The following is a 19,547-nucleotide window of genomic DNA, read 5'->3' as shown; positions in this document are numbered from 1 at the left end:
AAACAGGTTTTGCTAGCACTTATATTTCTATTATCAGTGTTAATTTGTATAATGAATATCTGCTTGGCGTATTTTGTCCACAGGGCTGATGATCAGGCCAAGGTCCTTGGATATTGCATTTAACCGATCTATTCCTCAGCAATACAGCAAGTATGTGCAGCATCTGGAGGCCTTCCTGCAGAGTGAGTCTTTTAATTTGTTTCACCTTAACGCTGTTTATTGTGCTCTGTATTGGTACAAAAGTGATTGTAATCATCTGGAAGCACCTGGTCCTATCCTAATCAGTAGAGATCAGTCATTCAAGACCAGATTTGGAGTTAAGACCCAACTCTGCTAAGCACCTGGCTCCTGAAAACCCCAAACCGTTTGAGGTTGAGACCAAAGTTAGGCCTTCCTAAATATATTGACCAACAAAGATTCAGAACAGCACTAAATTCTCATAACACCAGAGCTGAGACATGTAAGAGGCATGACCCAATCCAGTATACCTTTCAAGGTCCAGACCGACTAAAACCCATTAAAAATGCAATATAAAAAGCATTACCAGACCTTCCAGGACAGAGTCCAATTTTAGGCCTTTCAAAGACTCGATACTAGATTTTTCTAATATATATTTCTAATACCCAGACATGTCATGGCCAAAAACTCCAACACTCCAATCAGCGCCTGCCCAAAACCCAAATCAATAGGACCAACACAAGACCTCCTTAATATCTAGGCCAGTGGTCACCAACCCTGTTTCCAGAGAGCTACCTTCCTGCAGATTCTACTTCAGGTCCTATTAATTGTGTCAGGTGTGATTGATCAGGGTTGGAACTGAATTCTGCTGGAAGTTAGCTCTCCTGCAACAGGATTGGAAATCTGTGATCTAGGCCATCTGAAGATGCTTTTCCACTACATGGCATAATGTGGTTTGATATTGCTCATTTTAGGAGCTTTTCCATTGCGTTTCATACCTAGTATCTGGTATTTTTTTAGTACCACCTAGGATGAGGTTCCAAGCAAGCTTTACCTTTTTAAGCTGTTTCCTTTTTTATTTTTTATTATCAAATCATCACATATGCACATTGCTGATTACCGATTGGTCCGAGAGAATTGTCACTACCAGAGTGACTATTAGCATGAGAGAGTCCACATGGTTTGTGTTTCACGATTGTTTATGCTGAGCAAAACCAGACCGAACTATGCCATACTGTGCAGTGAAAAAGCATCTTAAGATGTAAAACAAACCTAGATTACCTATCAGCCAACTCGAGATCTAAACCTGTATACCTCTGAAGAACCAGACTTGGACCAATAGCAGACTGCAAAAAACACAAGCCAATGTCAAACCTTTCAAGGCACAGGATAATATTAGGCCTTTGTAGGAACAAGTGTAGATCTTCTAGTACCCAGACAAGTCATTGCCAGACCTTCTAAGAGAGTACCAGACTGAAACCCAATCCAGGGCTCGAACTTTCAAGACAGTCCAATATCAGGCCTCCCCAATACCAAGACCCATCTAACTTCCAATGTAAAACCTGGACCAGAGCAAGCGATGGTTTAAACCGCAACCCATTATTGGCCTTCCAAGGACTAGCAAAACAAGACGAGATCAAATCCAGAAAATGAGCAAACAGTCCATTTTAAGAGGCCAAGAAGCCGTTCAGAGCTACGACACTTATGAAAACACTATAGGTAAGATACCCTCTAGTACAAATTAGACCAAAATCTGAGACCACATCTCTAGGACTGAGCCCATCTAAATTCCAATGTAAGCCCTAGACCAGAGAAAGAGATGGTCTAAACCCCAATGCATTATTGGCCTTCCAAGGACTAGACCCAGACCAAAACAAAACAAGATAAAATTCGGTCAATGAGCAAACAGTTCAGGCCAAAAAGCCATTCAGAGCCAGCACACTCATAGGGATGAGGTACAATCTCCTACAAATGAGACAAAGTACAAATAAGACCAAAATCCAAGACTAGATGTCTGGGACTGAGCTTTTACATCCAGACCAAAGCTATATGTATGTGACGTTATGAGCTATCAAGGGCACAGTTTAAAAATTCTGTCTATTTTCAGGACCAGCAAACATCATTTATGTCTGGAAGGTGATAGGCAAAACAAATTTAGTTCAAGGCAAGTTTACTAACATGGGAGTATTTCTATCTCTGTTGCTCATCAAGGTCAGATTTTGGCCAAGCAACAGCTCTAGTCGGGAGAAGTGGATAGTGAATCAGATATCTTGCATGACAACAAGAGGAATTAAATTACACTGTATAACATTATAAAAGATTATACTAATTATATTCAGTAGTGGTATTAATCTATAATATTTTGTATTCATCATTTTGTGTGTCTCAATACATGAAACCTCGTGTGTACGCTCTGATCAGATTCTTGGAATGTGATCAACATAATAATGCCAGTTTTAATGGATACATTTACTTCAATTATATAATTGTCACTTATGCAAATTGTTAGTAGCTTTATGTTATTACTAGAGTATTATTGCTATTAGTAGATTACTAATAAATAAATGAGCAAGCAATTAGAACAGAGTCTTGTAGGTCTATGATAGGACTGTGTGTATATGCTTTTAAGTATATACGCATGCATACACACACAAGCACAAAGCTGTGAATCAGGAGTGACCAAACTCGGTCCTGGAGGGCCAGTGTCCTGCAAAGTTAAATTCCAACCCCGATTAGACACACCTGCTTCAGGTTTTTTCTAGATATACTAGTACAGGGGTCACCTAGGCTGCATCCGAAATTGCATACTTCCATAATATATTGTATGCTTATATCAGTTTGCGAGCCGAGTAGTATGTCTGAATTCATAGAATTCGAAAGTCAGTATGTAAAAAGCACCTGGATGACCTGCTACTTCCAGTGAGATTCTGAAGTGTGCATCCTATAGATGCTACGCTATCCCATGATGAATTCATGAATGGAAGAAGTGACTCAACTGATGCGGGTAGGTCATGTGATCATGACAAAATGGCGAATGTAGGACATCTGATTTCCAATCATACTGTATAGAACATACTTTTCTAATGGCCAAGTAATATGTTTAAATTCAAATGCAGTACCAACTGAGTAGTAGCCGGTTTTGGACGCAGCCCGACTCTATTCCTGGGGATCGACCTTCCTGCAGATTTCAGTTGCAACCCTGACCAAACACACCTGTCTGTAATTATCAAATGCAGTTCAGGTCCTAATTAATTGGTTCAGGTGTGATTGATCAGGGTTGGAGCTGAACTCTTCAGGAATGTAGAGCTCCAGGAACAGTTTGTGACCTCTGTACTAGAAACTTCCAGGCAGGTGTATAGAAGGAAGTAGGAGCTAAACTATGCAGGACACCGGCCCTCCAGAACTGAGTTTGGGCACCCCTGCTGTAAATCAGGGGTTCTCAACTGGTTTAGCCATGGGACCCACATGTTTACATGGTCATCAAGCCGCGACCCAAAATTACAAATTTAGGAATTATAATTAATTTGTATTTATTTGTTAACATAAACAAGTAGTGACAGACACATCATAAGAAATGCACCTAGACTTACAAATAAACAATAATTTATTGCTGTCATTTAACAAAATGGATCAAATTATCGAAATATTACAAAGTAAACACGACAAATACAGTTAATAATAAACTGTTAATAAAACATGTTTTCTGGTTTCTAAATGTTGTTTTAATTTAGAAGGTTTCATGCTCTCTTATGAGAGCACCTCACTACATATCACACTGAGGCTTTAAGTCTTTTTTGTCGTCAATATATATATTCATACTTTACATATTCGGGGTCATACTTGCGATTCGGCAAATTTGTTGCAACAGTTAAATGAAATTTCACTTGTCGAACTGTATGGTTGTTGCACACGCATTACAAAATAAAAGTCCAGTATAAGCAAAATAAGTAAAAACTTTTACTTTTGTTTTTTTTTGACCACTCCGCGACCCACTGAAAATGTTCCCGCGACCCACTTTTGGGTCGTGACCCACCAGTTGAGAACGCTGCTGTAAATCATAAAGCAAGAAACACTTTCTGACTATGTTCAATATCAGTAAATAAATGCTATTCAATGAGTATATATTGAAGCTTTGACCTCTCCTACATCAACTTTGGAAATTCTCCAACACTGGATTATGTTGTTCTTTTTAGGCTTTATTTGGAATATTTCAAGACTTTTAAAATAGCCACACTTTTAAACCTCTTACGCACAAATTTTTTTAACAACTGTTAACAATTTCTAGCTCAACAATGTCCTGACTATCTATTTCTTCTATTTTCTTACTACAGGCTACAATGACAGTCTGCAGGAAGCAAATGAGCCCTGTCAGGAGGGGATGTACTTTGAGCAAGACGATGTTGAGGAAAAGAAGGTTTGCCAGTTCAAGAGAAGTCAGTTACGACAGTGCTCTGGACTGAGTGATACCACTTTTGGTTATTCGGAGGGCAACCCTTGCATCATAGTCAAGATGAATCGAGTGAGTCGTGTTTTTACCTCTCTCCTCAGGGAAAGTCATTTACTGTTTAAACCGCAGGCTAGCTGTTAGCATATGTTGTTCTGACTGATTTAGCCATGGTGCCCATGCAAGGACACAAAGGGTGTACTCGCACCTGACAGGTTTTATTCAATTAAAAAAGTCTAGTGTGAACGCACTGTTAGTGCAGTTCATAAGTGTGAACCGTGCCAACCGGACACTGGATGGCAAAACAAGCCACGGACACAAACAAAAAAAGAGGAACAATGAGTTTTAGTCTGCTTTCAAATTAACTCTGTTCAACTTGAATATGACAGCAAAAAATAGGAGTGGTATTACAAGTATTACAATGGTGCATTAAAAAGCACATGCAATTATATAGCATATATAGACAATATGTACACGCATATGCACAATGACTAGCTGCTTCCCAAATGGCACACTATGCACAATGTACTTATGCACTTACACACTCAACAGGATAGTATATGTATGTAGTGTCGTCCCAAATGGCACACTTATGTTTTTTTACTAAGCGGAAATTCAAACCGTTTCCCTGATGATGTTTGACAGTTGCCAAATCAGTGAAATAAACGACCGAATTATCAGATAATACCTGCCGTGAGTATAACCCCATTCACCATCGGGAGGCGCTATAATCACTCTTGTAGAAGAGATTTTTGCTTTCACCATCCAAAATAAATAAAGTTATCCAACATGTGCGTCCGATAGCTCCACCCCTTCCGCTACGTAGGCAAACCTACGGTCATTGAGTGCGTGAAGTGTCCATCATTCCACACTTCATTTTAGCGGCTAAATGAGTGCATCATCCGGGTAATTAAAGTGCTCTTATTATTTTTAGAGTTTTCAGTGTGAACGCACTACTTACACTATTTATACTACAAAATGGCGTAGAATAGTGCATAAGTATGCGATTTGGGACGCAGCTAGTGAGTTCAGATTTTTGGTAGGGATGCACCAAAATGAAAATTCTTGGCCGAAAACTGAAAAAGAGGAAAGGAAGACCGAAAACCAAAACACCAAAAGAACTTATGCCAATTATTAGCGCCATTTCATTTATGGCTATGGCTGTGTACTAACCTTACTGCAATCAAGGCATTAACAGTTGCATCAATGAATATTAACCACTTAAACTCTGCTGCTATTTGGGGATTTCCGCCTGGATTTTGCCTACCCAAATTTAAAAGCTTCCCAAATCCACATGCAGAGCTGTAAATGCAAAAATTTGGTTTCATTTTAAAGAAAACCCTTTGAATTTTCATAAAACACTATTGAAAGTGTTTAAAATAACTGTATATGTCGTCTGTGTTATAATAAACACCTAAAAAAGAGGCGCTTTTTGTATTTTTTTTTTTATAAACTCAAATGTGAAAGTGTACCTTTTAGGTTCTGTGTGGTCTAGCGTGCTGTAATTAATTTTGGTGGTTCCTGCACATGTCTGTAATCATAGGAAAAAAGAAAAATGTCTCTACCATAATCTATGCAAAAGTTATTGTATTCCAACTGATGAGAGGTGCTGTACAAGCCACAGAGACCAATCCTTGTTTACATATTTCACTATTCTTTTGTTTGATCAAACATAATTCCCTGTGTTTGGACCACATCAGACATATAAAAGGATTACTTATGCACATCACCTCAAAAACAGAGGAGAATGGCCCTGAAGCACACAGCATAGGGTAAGAGATGACTGCTGTCTGTGCTATCTGGGGCTGCTTATTGATCATGAATGCATCGTTTACATTTCTGTGCCATGGAAACAACACAATTCATTCAACAACTGTTTGCATATGAATATAATTCAGTAAAAAGAATGCCAGAACTGTATGAGCACCGGCAAGAGCTTTCATTTGAGCTATTACTTGTCCATGTATCATATGAAAAATATGAAAATGAACCAATGTAAAATACCTAGCTCAGGTATCCAAAATACTGTGTTTTTAAGTGTAAATAACTTTTAAACAGTAAAATAAAAACCAAAGTGATGCATATGTGCATAAAATATAGATTCTACACTTTCAAATGTCACCACTTACGGGGGTCTGGTGCAACGCTAGCCCTTTAAATCTGAAAGCGAAAGTCGATGATGTCACGGACCCGGTACCGGGTCTGCAGAGTTTGAGTGGTTAAAGTTTAAAAATTAAATAAAATGTTAATTTAGTTTATTTTGTGGATCCTATATTTTACTATAAAACAGCAGCTACCTCTCTGCAACTCTCACATGGCCGCCCTCTGAAGCTAAGCAGGACTGCAACCGGTCAGGTCCTGGATGGGAGACCACATGGGATAGCTAGGATGCTGCCGGAAGAGGTGTTCGAGAGGCCAGCATGGTCTGTGTGGGTCCCAACACCCCAGTATAGTGAAGCTCAGGGAGCGCCATCTTTCAGATGAGACAAAACAGAGCTCTCGACTCTCTGTGGTCATTAAAAAGTAGGGGTTAAACCCCGGGATTCTGGCCAAATTTTCCCACTGGTTTCACATGGCCTCCTAACCGTCCCAAAACCATAATTGGCTTCATCACTCGGTCTCCTCTCCACAAATCAGCTGCTGCACACTGGTGGTGGATGAGGAGATTCCCTTCAATGTGACTTTGAGTGTCCAGAACAGCACTATATAAATGTTAGGAATAATAATAATTATTATTATTATTATAAAACTATAGTTAATTTTGTGATTACTATGGTTTCATTACAAAAGACATATTTTAACTATGATTACTAATAGTAAAAACATGGTTAATTGTAACAAGGGTGACAGTTAAGAAGTTTGTTGCAACGCTCTAAATGAAATCCCTTCAGGAACTTTTTTTTTACCCACCCTTTACTGAAATTACTGAAGAACTTTCAATGGTCTCTCTCTCCTGCATAGTCTCTCTGCGGGTTCTTCGCATCCATTGCAATCTGGATTATTTTGCATGCACGCTGCTTTATTTCCGCATGCAATAATGTTTATGTTACGGATCGAGCACAGTCGCAATGACATGCAGAGTTTTGCATAGATGGAATAGACACACCATGTGCCGTTCAGACAAGCACGTCCAGGCAGCGGTTATCTGTTTGCGGTCATCACCACGTACTGTTTCAGCTGTGTTGTTTCAGTAATAACCATCTTTCCGAAAAAGGAAAGCATATTTGGTGCATCCCTAATTTTTGATGGATTGTATTGCAAGATATAAATCAGGTTTTATAACTTCCTCGTGCATTGTGTTCAGTGTTAAAAATGTCTTCGTAAGTGTTCTGCAGACCATGACTAAATGTATAATTAGCGTTTTGCATGGGATCAAATAAACCAATAGAAATGAATTGGAAGTGCGAGCACTATTAAAATCTTCTAATTCTGTCTGCATGGAATTCTTGTCCAAACTGAAATCCATAAGATCAAGATTTCTGCACATCAACTGATGGTATAATTGAGTCATATCCAAGAATATTTGTTCATTGTACCTGTTTCTTGTTGTTTACAGGTTATCGGGCTTAAGCCGCGAGGAGACCCACATATTGCCTGCACAGTAAAGGTAATTCCCACATCAGATGTTGTACTCTCGAGTACTTCAGCGTCAGAATGAGTGTGAAATGACAGTGCCAGTCTGAATTAATGTGTGTGAGTGTTTCCATCTTGCGTTTTTCACACATCTGTTTGTATCTGGTCTCTCTCCACGCTGCCTATAGGGCCAGCAGTTTTAATGGTGGGTAAGATGTCGGGCCCCAGCCCCCCCATTGTTTCCCCAGGGTCCTTGCCCCGGGCCTTTTCCATCTCTTTGCTGCCTCTCTCCTGTACTGCTTTGTCTCTGGTGCTTTCAACTGCCCTCATTCTAGAAATGATGTATACCTTCAGATCCCCAGCCATTGATCATTGTAGCACATCGTGTCTTGGTAGGAAAACCATAGTGGTGAGCCACCCCTAACGCCCCGTTTACTCCTGATATCCTCCTGATTACTCCTGAAGTCAGAATTATTATGCTGAAGTATTAGCCCCCCTGTACGTCACCCAAAAAAATGCCATGCTCTGTTAAAGAACATTTAGCAAATATTTGAAAAAGAAACAATATATATCACAGGGGGCTCATACTTTTGACTTGAAAATTATACTAGGGGTATTGCAAATGAAATGGCAGAATGGTCTAAATGGTTCATTATCAGGCCCAGTAAAATGTTTCCATTCTGTCAACCGTTTTCTCTGAATGGTAAAATATTGAGATTTTAAAACACGAATTCGATTGGAGTAGCCTTGTGTAACACCAGGATTGTTCAATTGTGCTCCTGGAGGGCCAGTTTCCCACAGTTTATCTCCGCAGCCCAGAAGTGACTTTCTAGTGATCCTGGAGACCCTGATAAGCTGGTTTATTTGTATTTATTTGGGCTGGAGCTAAACTCTGTTGGAAGGTGGCCCTGCAGGAGCAGGATTACGCAACCCCTGCTTTAGACTACCAGAATCAGTTATGGCCCACTTCATAATAGGCATGGGCCGATGTAAGATTCTGATTTTTATAATAACCTTGGAAAAAAATATCACTGTTTTGTATTGTGATTACAGCTCTAAAATATATTCTTTTTTAATATCTGGATAAAAAAAAAAGTTTTTCTGCACTGAACACAATATATTTTATTTTGATAAACATTTAAAATATTTTGAAGCAGTAAACATGTCGGGCTAAATAATTCAAATGAATCATTGACTTCTGCTGTCTTCATTTGTTTCAAAAACATTGATTTCTTTACAATTTTAAATGACATTTCGGTATATTTGTTGTCCAAAACAAAACATTGAAAAAAAAAAAAAAAAAAAAACGTAGACGTACCTGAGCAACGGTACGGCAGAAAATGTTGGCGGTTTTAAAACCTTGACTTTCCAAACCGCGGTATACTTTAAAAACCACTATCGTCCCGTGCCTACTTTATAACTCATTGTAGTCAAGCCTAATAAAAAAAGCCTTTGTGTAATACACAAAATGATATGACAACATTAAAATCTACAAAGTTCACGTTACAGTGATCATATCCTGATTTCTTGCTCTTAATTGCTCACACCAAATTTGACACCAGAACTGTCATTTTGAGCGTTTTGCAATTTAATAACTTGTTACAATAAAACCCATAATCGCGGCACAGTGGCTCAGTGGTTAGCACTGTCGCTTCACAGCAAGAAGGTCACTGGTTTGAGTCCCGGCTGGACTAGGTGACATTTCTGTTTTGAGTTTGCATGTTCTTCCCGTGTTTGCGTGGGTTTCTTCCAAGTGCTTCGGTTTCCCCCACAGTCCAAAGACATGCATTGAATTCACTAAATTGGCCATAGGGTATGATCTGTGTGTGAATGTGAGAGTGTATGGATGTTTCCCACTACTGGGTTGTGGCTGGAAGGCCATCCACTGCGTAAAACATATGCTGGATAGGTTGGGGATTCCTTTCGCTGTGGCGACCCATGACAAATCAGGGACTAAGCCGAATGAATGAATGAAAACCCATATAACTGTTGTACTCTGACTTTTTTCTAATTGTCCTGAATGGCCACAAAGGTCAAATTGACTACAAGTATTTCAGGATCCACTACTTTTTCCTGTACCTTTGAATATGCGGGCCTCTGCTACCAAGCAATGTTCTACTAACAAAAACAATACTTACCCTTTCAAAAACTATGTTTTCATTAGGATTTAAAAAAGTTGCTCTCCCACTTACAGAACAAAGGCATGTGCGCACCTTTGGTGAAGCCTAGTTACTTGTACCAAAGTCCCTTAAAGGAAAGTCATTTCACTCGGCAGCCATCTTTGAAACGCCTTACTTGCCAAGGTCATGATTAAATTTCATAATAGGAATCACCAATAAAATGTCTTTTAGTTTCATTTCTAAACGTTTGAATCACAAAAAATCTGCAGAAACTCGCGTCTTGTCCGGACCCCTTCCTCGGAGAATCCTCAGTCTATAGCGACTGCTGATTATCTGCTGTACTAGAAGGCGGGGCTTAATTCAACATATTGACCATTACACATTTCCCCATTCAAAATTATACGAGTGACACATCTTGTGTATTCAATAGTCTTTGCTTGTAAACAATTATAGGCTACTGTATATCTTTATTGTAAGGACTTTACAATAAAGTTTACAATTAAGTTTGATGGCAGACATCCAAATCTTATTTCTAAAATCTCAATAGAAGATTCAGTTGTAAATATGACATCAGTTTGGTACGGTCTTACATGGACAGCCAGAATTACTGCTATGGCCATTCTAGTAGTTATAGAATTCTGGTTTGTTTCAGTGTTAATGCCACAATCCCTAGATGCCAAACTCTTGGTAGTCCCCTGATCTCTTGTAAACATGAAACGACGTAACGGTTGATCAGACCACAATGACGTTTATGCTAAAAATGCTTATTTAGCACTTAAATTAGCATGATCATATCAGGGGTAAACAGGGCATGTTGCTTATGGGATTCTGCCTCGCAGAAGAGTCGGATTCATTGCTTTTCAGGTATTCCAATTGATTATATTGATCAGTACTATTTCTGTTTAGCAAAAAAAATCCTTTTGACCTCAGAACCGAGTTACAAACTCTTACAAACACTGTTTGCAAAGACTTAACCGATATCAGGGACAAGTTATGCTATGCTGGACTCTTTTCACTTGTTTGCTTCCTTCAAGTAGTTCTCTATGCTACAGATGTGAGACATTCCTGCCTGACCCGCCCTGTATTTCACTTGCCTAATGAGAACTTCTTTACTGCCCTTATCGTTTTGCCATTTTTGTACCTCGTGACTTTTCTGAGACCTCTCATCTATGTGACCCTTGAAGGTATACAGCGGACACAAGGAAGTGCCCTCTGCTCCTTAGGAACTCTGCGTTTCCTCTGAACGCTTTTGCTGTCCAATTAAGCAATGGTTACTGATGTTTTAACCTTGCCATTTCTTACTAAAACTTTCACTAATAGAAACTTTGCAGTGTTTCAATGGGACTTTGACACATAAAACTGGTGTATTAATTTGATCCGATATTTCCACATCTGTTGTACAGTTAAGCAACTCACTGTTGTGTTCCTTACATTATGATGCTGCTTGATAATCAAAACGGCATTAAACTGATGTAGAATAGTTTGAGAAATGGTTTTCATTGTAAAAGTATTTTGTCATACTGTAACCCACCGGTCCTATTGCACTCAACCCGATTTGAGAACCAGCGATTCTTTGTATGCGAGTTGGTTTCTCTAACAAGGAGGGTAAAGACCATGGCCTATAGCGACTGTCGCAAGAGCACCTTTAAAGGTCGGAGGATTCGAGTTTACCCAGTTTGTTTATAACACCAGAGTTCAATTTCTCTAGCCACACCTTGGCCTGATTACTGCCAGACCGGTTCACTATTAAAAAAATCACTTAAAATCACTTCCTATACCTGCCTGACAAAGTGAAGCAGGTTAAAGGATGCTCAAAAGCTAGACATTATGCTGAAATCCAAAAATAATTCAAAATAAACAAGAAAGATAATTATTGAGATCTACCTGTCTGGAAAAGGTTATAAAAGTAATTTCTTAAGCTTTGAACGGCAGCGAACCACAGTGAGAACCTTCCTAGGAATGGCTAGCCGACCATAATTACCTCAATGGGCAACGAAAACTTATCCAAGAGATCACCAAGACTCCATACCAACATCCAAAGAACTGCAGGCGTTAATTGCTTCAGTTAAGGTGAGTGTTCATGACTCCACTATAAGAAAATGTGTTCATGACTCCACCATAAGAATGGTGAGTGTTCATGACTCCACCATAAGAACGGTGAGGGTTCACGACTCCACCATAAGAACGGTGTGTTCATGACTCCACCATATGAACGGTAAATGTTTATGACCCCACCACATAAGAAAGGTGAATGTTCATGACTCCACCATAAGAAAGGTATGTTCATGACTCCACCATAAGAAAGGTGTGTTCATGACTCCACCATAAGAAAGGTGTGTTCATGACTCCACCATAAGAAAGGTGTTCATGACTCCATTATAAGAAAGGTGAATGTTCATGACTTCACCATAAGAAAGGTGTGTTTATGACTCCATTATAAGAAAGGTGTTCATGACTCCATTATAAGAAAGGTGAATGTTCATGACTCCACCATAAGAAAGGTGCGTTCATGACTCCACCATAGGAAAGGTGAATGTTCATGACTTTACCATAAGAAAGGTGCGTTCATGACTCCACCATAGGAAAGGTGAATGTTCATGACTTTACCATAAAAAAGGTGCGTTCATGACTCCACCATAAGAAAGGTGAGTGTTTATAACTCCACCATAAGAAAGGCCAGTGTTCATGACTCCACCATAAGAAAGGTGAATGTTCCTAACTCCACTATGAGTGGCGATTGTTCATAACTCCACCATAACGTGTGTTCATGACTCCACCATAAGAATGGTGTTCATGACTCCACTATAAGAAAATGACTGAAAATAACAGGATTAAGGAAGCATTAGTTTAGACACCAGAATCAACGCAGAGCTGCAAATTACTGGAGCTAATCTGCATTTTCATCTGTTCATGATTACAAAACTGCCAAATCTGCGGAACATCTACAGCAATAGAAGTGTGAAAGGAACTGTTGAAACACTGCATGTTTTCTAGCTTCTGTGCTGATTCCTAATAATTACATTCTTTAACTGAATTTGATTATTAAATCAGGAATCATGGTCTCAAGCCCAATGATGCTTTTAAAATGACTAAAACTGGATCATTTGTATTCTGTTGTTTTCTTCCACTAGACAACACTTGTCTGCGAGCATGCATCACTATGACCTATCTCTAGATACACAGCCATTTCAAAAGCTTTCAGCAAATCATCTTATTTGTGTTCACTTATTGAAAGACCAACCAGTTATTGAATGCACATTAGGACCAGAACCCCCAGGAACAGTTCCTACGCCCTGGAAACTGTTTGTTGCTTCCTGCTGCTACTGCTGCTGCTGTAAATACAGTATGACTGTGATGGACTGCAAGCTGAGAGTTATGGGTTCATGTGTGTGTTCATATACAGTAAATCCTGTAAGTGTTATAGGATGATCAGAAATGTACTATGTGCAAATCTTCTTTTCAGTATGGGTTTGTGTGTAACATCTGATGTCTTTTGAAGGTGGGGTGGGGGTATTTTTCTTTGTCATCATCAGTTTGAGTGATGTCAGGGCAGTCTGTTGCTACTGGCAACTGCACATGAGTCACATGACACATTGTCTGTGAAGTGCAGCAGTGTGATCTGATGTATTGTGCTGGTTTCTCCTGATGCAGGGAGATGGTACCCTGCAGATGCAGCTTTACCCTGACGAGGGCAAAATCGACAAGAGCTTCTTTCCCTATTATGGCAAGATCTTGCATGTGAGTATCTTACAGCATCATCATCATGTGCAAATATAAGTGGATGCGTGCTGTTTATGTTTTTTTTTTAATGTAATAATTGTGTACAAGGATGCATAATGGAAAATGTTTACTTAAAAACTGAATTTACATTTTAATATGTTAATCTGATTGCCATTTCATAATGAAAATGGACATTTATCTGTCCTCACCCCTCCCCTCGCTTACAGATTTCTTTTGTTTTTCACATTTTGACGCTTCAGATCATCAAACAAATTTAAATGTCAGTCAAAGATAGCACAAGTAAAGAGAAAACTAAATTTAAAACTACACAGGCCGGTGTTAAAGTGTTTGCCCTCTCCCTCTTTTAACTCTTGTTTATCACACCCCAGTTCAATTTTTCCAGCCACAGCCCGGCCTGATCACTGCCACACCTTTTCGCAATCAAGAAACCACTTAAATAGGAGCTGCCTGACAAAGTAAAGTAGACCAAAAGATCCTCAAAGTCTAGACATTATGCAGAGATCCAAGAAATTCTAAAACATAATAATTGAGATCCACTAGTCTGGAAAAGGGTATAAATCATTTCTAAAGCTTTGTGAATGAAGCAAACCCCAGTGAGAGCCGTTATCTATAAATGGGTAAAATATGGAAAATAAAACAACCTTCCTAGGAGTGTCTAGCCGGCCATAATTACTCCACGAGGCAACAATTTATCTAAGAGGTCACAAAGACCCCATAACAACATCCAAAGAACTGCAGGTCTTACCTACCTCACTTAAGGTGGGTGTTCATGACTCCACCATAAGAAGAATGAGTGTTCATGACTCCACCATAAGAAGAATGTGTTCATGACTCCACTATAACAATGGTCAGTGTTCATGACTCCACCATAAGAAGAATGTGTTCATGTCTCCACTATAACAATGGTCAGTGTTCATGACTCCACCACAAGAAAATGTGAGTGTTCATGACTCCACCATAAGAAAATGTGAGTGTTCATGACTCCACCATAAGAAAATGTGAGTGTTCATGACTCCACCATAAGAAAATGTGAGTTCATGACTCCACCATAAGAAAATGTGAGTGTTCATGACCATAAGAGAAAGACTAAAAAAAAAAAATATTTGCAGGGAAGAGATCCATGACTAAAACTTCTGCTCAGCTAAATAACCATAAAAGCTCCTCTCAGTTTTGCCAGAAAAAAATCTTGATGATCCCCGAGAATGTTGGGTAAATAGTCTGTGAATCACGAGAGAACATTTTGAAAGGTGTGTAACACTGCAATTCTGAGTAAAATGCAATGGTTTGTGGTGTTTTGCTGCTTCAGGAACCTGGAAGACTTGTGATAAATGAGTTCTGCTGTGTATCAACTTATCCTGAAGGAACTGTCCAGCTATCTGTTAGTGACCTTAAGATGAAGTAAACTTAGTGTCTGCAGCAGGACAATTATACAAAGTACACTAACAAGTCCTTTTCTGAAGAAAAACAAAATGAAGACTTTGGAGTGGCCTAGTCAAGCTCCTGACCTGAATCCAATTGAAATGCTGTGGCATGACCTTAAACAGGTAGTTGATGCTCATAGAACCCTCCCAATGTGGCGGAATTACAACAATTCTGCAAAGAAAAGTGGGCCAAAATTCCACCTTCTTGATGCTAAGTGAAGCCCAATCAGTTATTAGATTTAGGGGGCACTTTTTATTTTTAGGGGGCCATGTAGTTTTGTCTTTTGGTTTCCCTTAATAATAAAAACCTTAATTTCAAATCTGAATGATGTGTTTACTTGTGTTATCTTTAACTAAATAATTACATTTGTTTGATGAACTGAAACATTAAAATGTGACTAACATGCAAAAAAGATATCAGTAAGGGGGCAAACATTCTTTCATGCCACTGTGCAAATATACAGAACAAGAGTGTGTTACTTTTAATTAAATCAATATTAGATGTAAAATATTAAAATGAACTTAAAATGGTACAGTAGCAGGATAGGCTAATAGAAAGCTAGTTTTGAATGCCCAAGCCCCATGCCCTCTCTGCGTAATCACTCAGCAAAGCCATGCTTCCTCCAAAACACAGAAATATGCATAGGCAGCTTCAAATGTCAACACGAGAGAGAGAGAGAGAGTCAGATTACGGTTTTCTCATGCACATGCCTGTGCCACTTTTAGAAGGAATGGTTGGTGTTGTTGTTCACCTTCCATTTTCACTCCGTTTGCATACTGTAAATGCGATAATGACGTAACCCTTTTGCATGAACCACCTACCCTGCCTTTAATGTACAGTATATTAATTGTTTCAACATTCATACTGTACTGTATTTCTTCAAATTAGTGATTTTAAAAATGCATTTCTTATTGATTGGTTTTGCTCTGATTGCATGATTAACATAAGTAATAACTGACGGCACGCTGTTAAATTATTTGATTATAAAGTAAAGCTGAGGTCGTGATACCAACTGTAATTACCCCATGGGTTTGCTTCATTTTCATTGGACTACTGTTTCGCTACTTATTAGAATTGAGAAAATACTCGTTTATGACCACGTTTTAGTCTTATCACACATTAAAGTGAATTTGATATAAAATCATGATGTACACAACAGTCTCTGAACTTGCTGCATCACATACACCAATATTCGAACATTTTATAAAACAGCATCACTTTCTGGCCATCTGATATTACGCATGCATATATATTAATTGCAGTCATGACTTACGAAAGTATTACATTGTCTTGTATACATTTATTATTACCATTTGATGAGCCTCCCCATACAGTTTAAAATGACGCTTGAATCCAGAAGCATGACGTCACACTTAGACCTAATCCCAATTCTACCCCTTATGCACCCTTCACATAGGGGGGTCACTTTGAATGGGTGACGTCAAGTGTTGCTGAACTGAATTGTGGGCCCTTTGGGGCTGTTTCAGCCGCATTGCTCGCTGCATAAGTTAGCAATCTCAACTTTTCAATGGCCAATGGAAGCGACAGCCAATCAGATTGCTTTATGCAAATAGCCCAGCTCAGACAGTAGCCAATTGCTGACTTATTTCATTGGCTGACACTGCAATGACGATCGCATAAGTCCTAACTTCAGACACGCCCTCTGTCAAGCGTTGACGGTAAAGCCCCGTGTGAATCGGGCGTTAGCTCTTCCCCTTACCTTATTTGAATTGAGAAAATACTCGTTTATGACCACTTTTTAGTCTTATCACACATTAAAGTGAATTTGATATAAAATCATAGTGTACACAACAGTCTCTGGACTCATCACAAACACCAATATTTGAATAATTTATCAATAATGTATCATTTTCTGGCCATCTGATATTGAGCATGGATATATATTGCAATCATGATTTTGGAAAGTATTAAATCGCTTTGTAAAAGTTTATTAATACAGTTTGATAAACCTCCATATACAGTTTAAAAAAAATGGCACTTGAATCCAGAAGTCGCTTTGCATGGCGTCACATTTAGGCCCAATCCCAACTCTACACCTTATGCCCCATTTACACAGGGAGTGAGCATCAACGCTTCCTATTCACTTTGAATAGGTGATGTCAAGCGCTGTTGCTCGCTGCAGAAGTTGGGAATTTCTGAACTTTTCAAATGCTAATAGAAGCGTCAGCCAATCAGATCGCTTTATGCTAATACCCCAGCTCAGGCAGTAGCCGACTTCATTGGCTGATGCTGCTACAAAGATAGCTTCAGTCCTAGCTTCAGACACTCCCTCCATCAAGCGTTGATGCTAAAGCCCCATGTGTATCAGGCGCTAGCCCTTCCCCTTACCCCTCATGTTGCACATTTACATGAGGGGGTAGGGTTGTCCCAATTCTCTTTAGCTTGAAGGCAGTAGTCCCAAAAGCATTCTTTCCTAATAACATACAAAAATAGATTTGGGATTGGGCCTTAACAAGCATTTTCTCATCGTATTTTTCTGCTTTTTGCTTCTCTTCATCAGAAAAACTACGTCCAGCCACTTGTAGCCGTGAAGCTGATGCTGGGAGAGAATGATTATAACATCGAGCACACGGTAGAGTGTAAGGTGGAGGGTTCGGATCTGCTCAACAACGATGAGCGCGACAAGTTCCTGGGCCGCGTCACCTTCCGGATCAATGTGCAGAAATAACCTAATCATTGCAGGAGACGCACGATGTCAGTTCCTCTCACTCAAACCCGTCCCTTTTCATGTCCATCACGTCCATTTTGCCTCATCCCCCATGTGCCGTCCACTGAGATTTAACCAGGCCCCTTTGGCTCATCCAGTTTACACTCGTCCTGGATGAGTGTGTGTGTGTATGAGTGTGAGTGTGTAGTTTAGCGAATACAGACGTTTGCTGGCCCTGTGATTTACAAGTGGGTCAGGGTTGGAAACCTGTGCTCGTGAAGGTTTATGAAGGTTTTAGGACTCATGTCTCATCATGATTCATTCATAGCAGCCGTTTCTCTGAACAACACCCCAATGGAAATTTAAATACAAAGCCACATTGATTCACCACCGCCATAAGAGAGAACCTAGAGTCATCGTGTAGTAAGAATAGGGACCTGTAAATAGATGCATCAACACATCATGTGGATGTGCTCTGCTCTGCTCCCCCATAGTACTGTTTAGCCTGCCATGTGTGTGTGCGTGTGATGTGAAGCCTCTATGTACATATTTAATGGATTTTAAACACTCTTTTTCTCTGTCATTGCTCTCACTTTCGTCTGACTGCTGTAAGAAATCAAGAGTATGAAATTATATAATAGCTGTAATTTAAGATTATTGAGAAATGGGAAAAAATAAAGGGGGGGGGGAAGGGGAAAAACACCAAAAAACGAAAAAAACAAACAAAACAACAACGATCAAACTTAGTTTGAAACCCGTCCACCATCTGAGGGAAGTGATTTTTTTTAAACCTCTGCAGAAACTGTTCTTTGTGCAGATGCCTTACGATCTGTATGAGTTTAAAAATCTTGAAATAAAAGTGATTTTAAACAAAGATTGGGTTTGCGTGTGTCGAGTGTTTTCTTCAGTGAGTCGCTGAGTACAACGTTAAAGGGCTTTAAAGGTTTAATATGTTTTATTTCAAGATTCAGTATGTAAGTTTGACACCCAGTGGTTAAACTAGGTATTGCATGCCTCGTTAAAAGCACACACAAGTGCAGGTTGCCAGATTGATGACACCCAGCAGAAGCGAGCCTGGCGGAGGGTGAGTGAGGTGAGTGAAGATGAGCGAGGCGGGAGTGTCGCGGACAAAAGTGAAGAGGGTTAGGGAGTCGCGGAAGAAATTCAAAGTGAACAGTGGACGGGGAAAGAGAGCAGTGAAGGAGGGGAACCGGTAAAATAAGGTGCCGGATCAGATTTCAGAGGTGCCGGATCCGGCATGTTCTGGCACAAATTAAGCCCTGAGGATTGTCGCAAGTTTAATGATGTACAAAATAGCATGCCTCAATCCGATCTGTCTGTTTACATGATAGTCACATTGTCATATATTCAATTTATATCTGATTTATTTTCACATATAAAGGAGGCCTGAAACTGATCTCTGAATACCCGAATGCATGCGGTTTTTTAGTGTTTACACGGTCATAGAACAGATCCAATTTGTGTCCCATATGAGGAATTGGAAAAATCGGAATTGGGTCACATTTAACTGGCAGTGTAAACAGACCCTTACTGCTGTCTAAACTGTTAGCGGTAGGGACGTGGTTAATATGTTAACCACGATCAGGCGTAATCTGTGAAT

General features: G+C 39.5%; 1 protein-coding gene and 1 long non-coding RNA gene across 2 annotated transcripts in view; one reads left to right on the top strand and one right to left on the bottom strand.

The window, feature by feature from the left end:
* The window catches only part of si:dkey-35i13.1, a 270,744-nt gene extending 265,493 nt beyond the window's left edge, over nt 1-5,251 (bottom strand). Inside the window, exon 1 of the long non-coding RNA XR_012391262.1 lies at nt 5,091-5,251. This is a non-coding gene — a long non-coding RNA (si:dkey-35i13.1). The remainder of the gene's footprint in view (nt 1-5,090) is intronic.
* The window catches only part of atp1b3b (ATPase Na+/K+ transporting subunit beta 3b), a 62,721-nt gene extending 43,923 nt beyond the window's left edge, over nt 1-18,798 (top strand). The window contains 5 exon segments of the mRNA NM_131670.1: nt 84-182; nt 4,290-4,477; nt 7,959-8,009; nt 13,747-13,833; nt 17,780-18,798. Of these exon segments, the coding sequence (NP_571745.1) occupies nt 84-182; nt 4,290-4,477; nt 7,959-8,009; nt 13,747-13,833; nt 17,780-17,947 (593 nt within the window). The 3' untranslated portion in view covers nt 17,948-18,798.
* The last annotated feature ends 749 nt before the right edge of the window (nt 18,799-19,547 follow it).

This window comes from Danio rerio, chromosome 15 (genome assembly GCF_049306965.1).
Source record: "Danio rerio strain Tuebingen ecotype United States chromosome 15, GRCz12tu, whole genome shotgun sequence".
Lineage (NCBI taxonomy): Eukaryota > Metazoa > Chordata > Actinopteri > Cypriniformes > Danionidae > Danio > Danio rerio.
The sequence above is the reverse complement of the archived record's forward strand: the minus strand, read 5'-3'. Positions and strand labels throughout refer to the sequence as shown.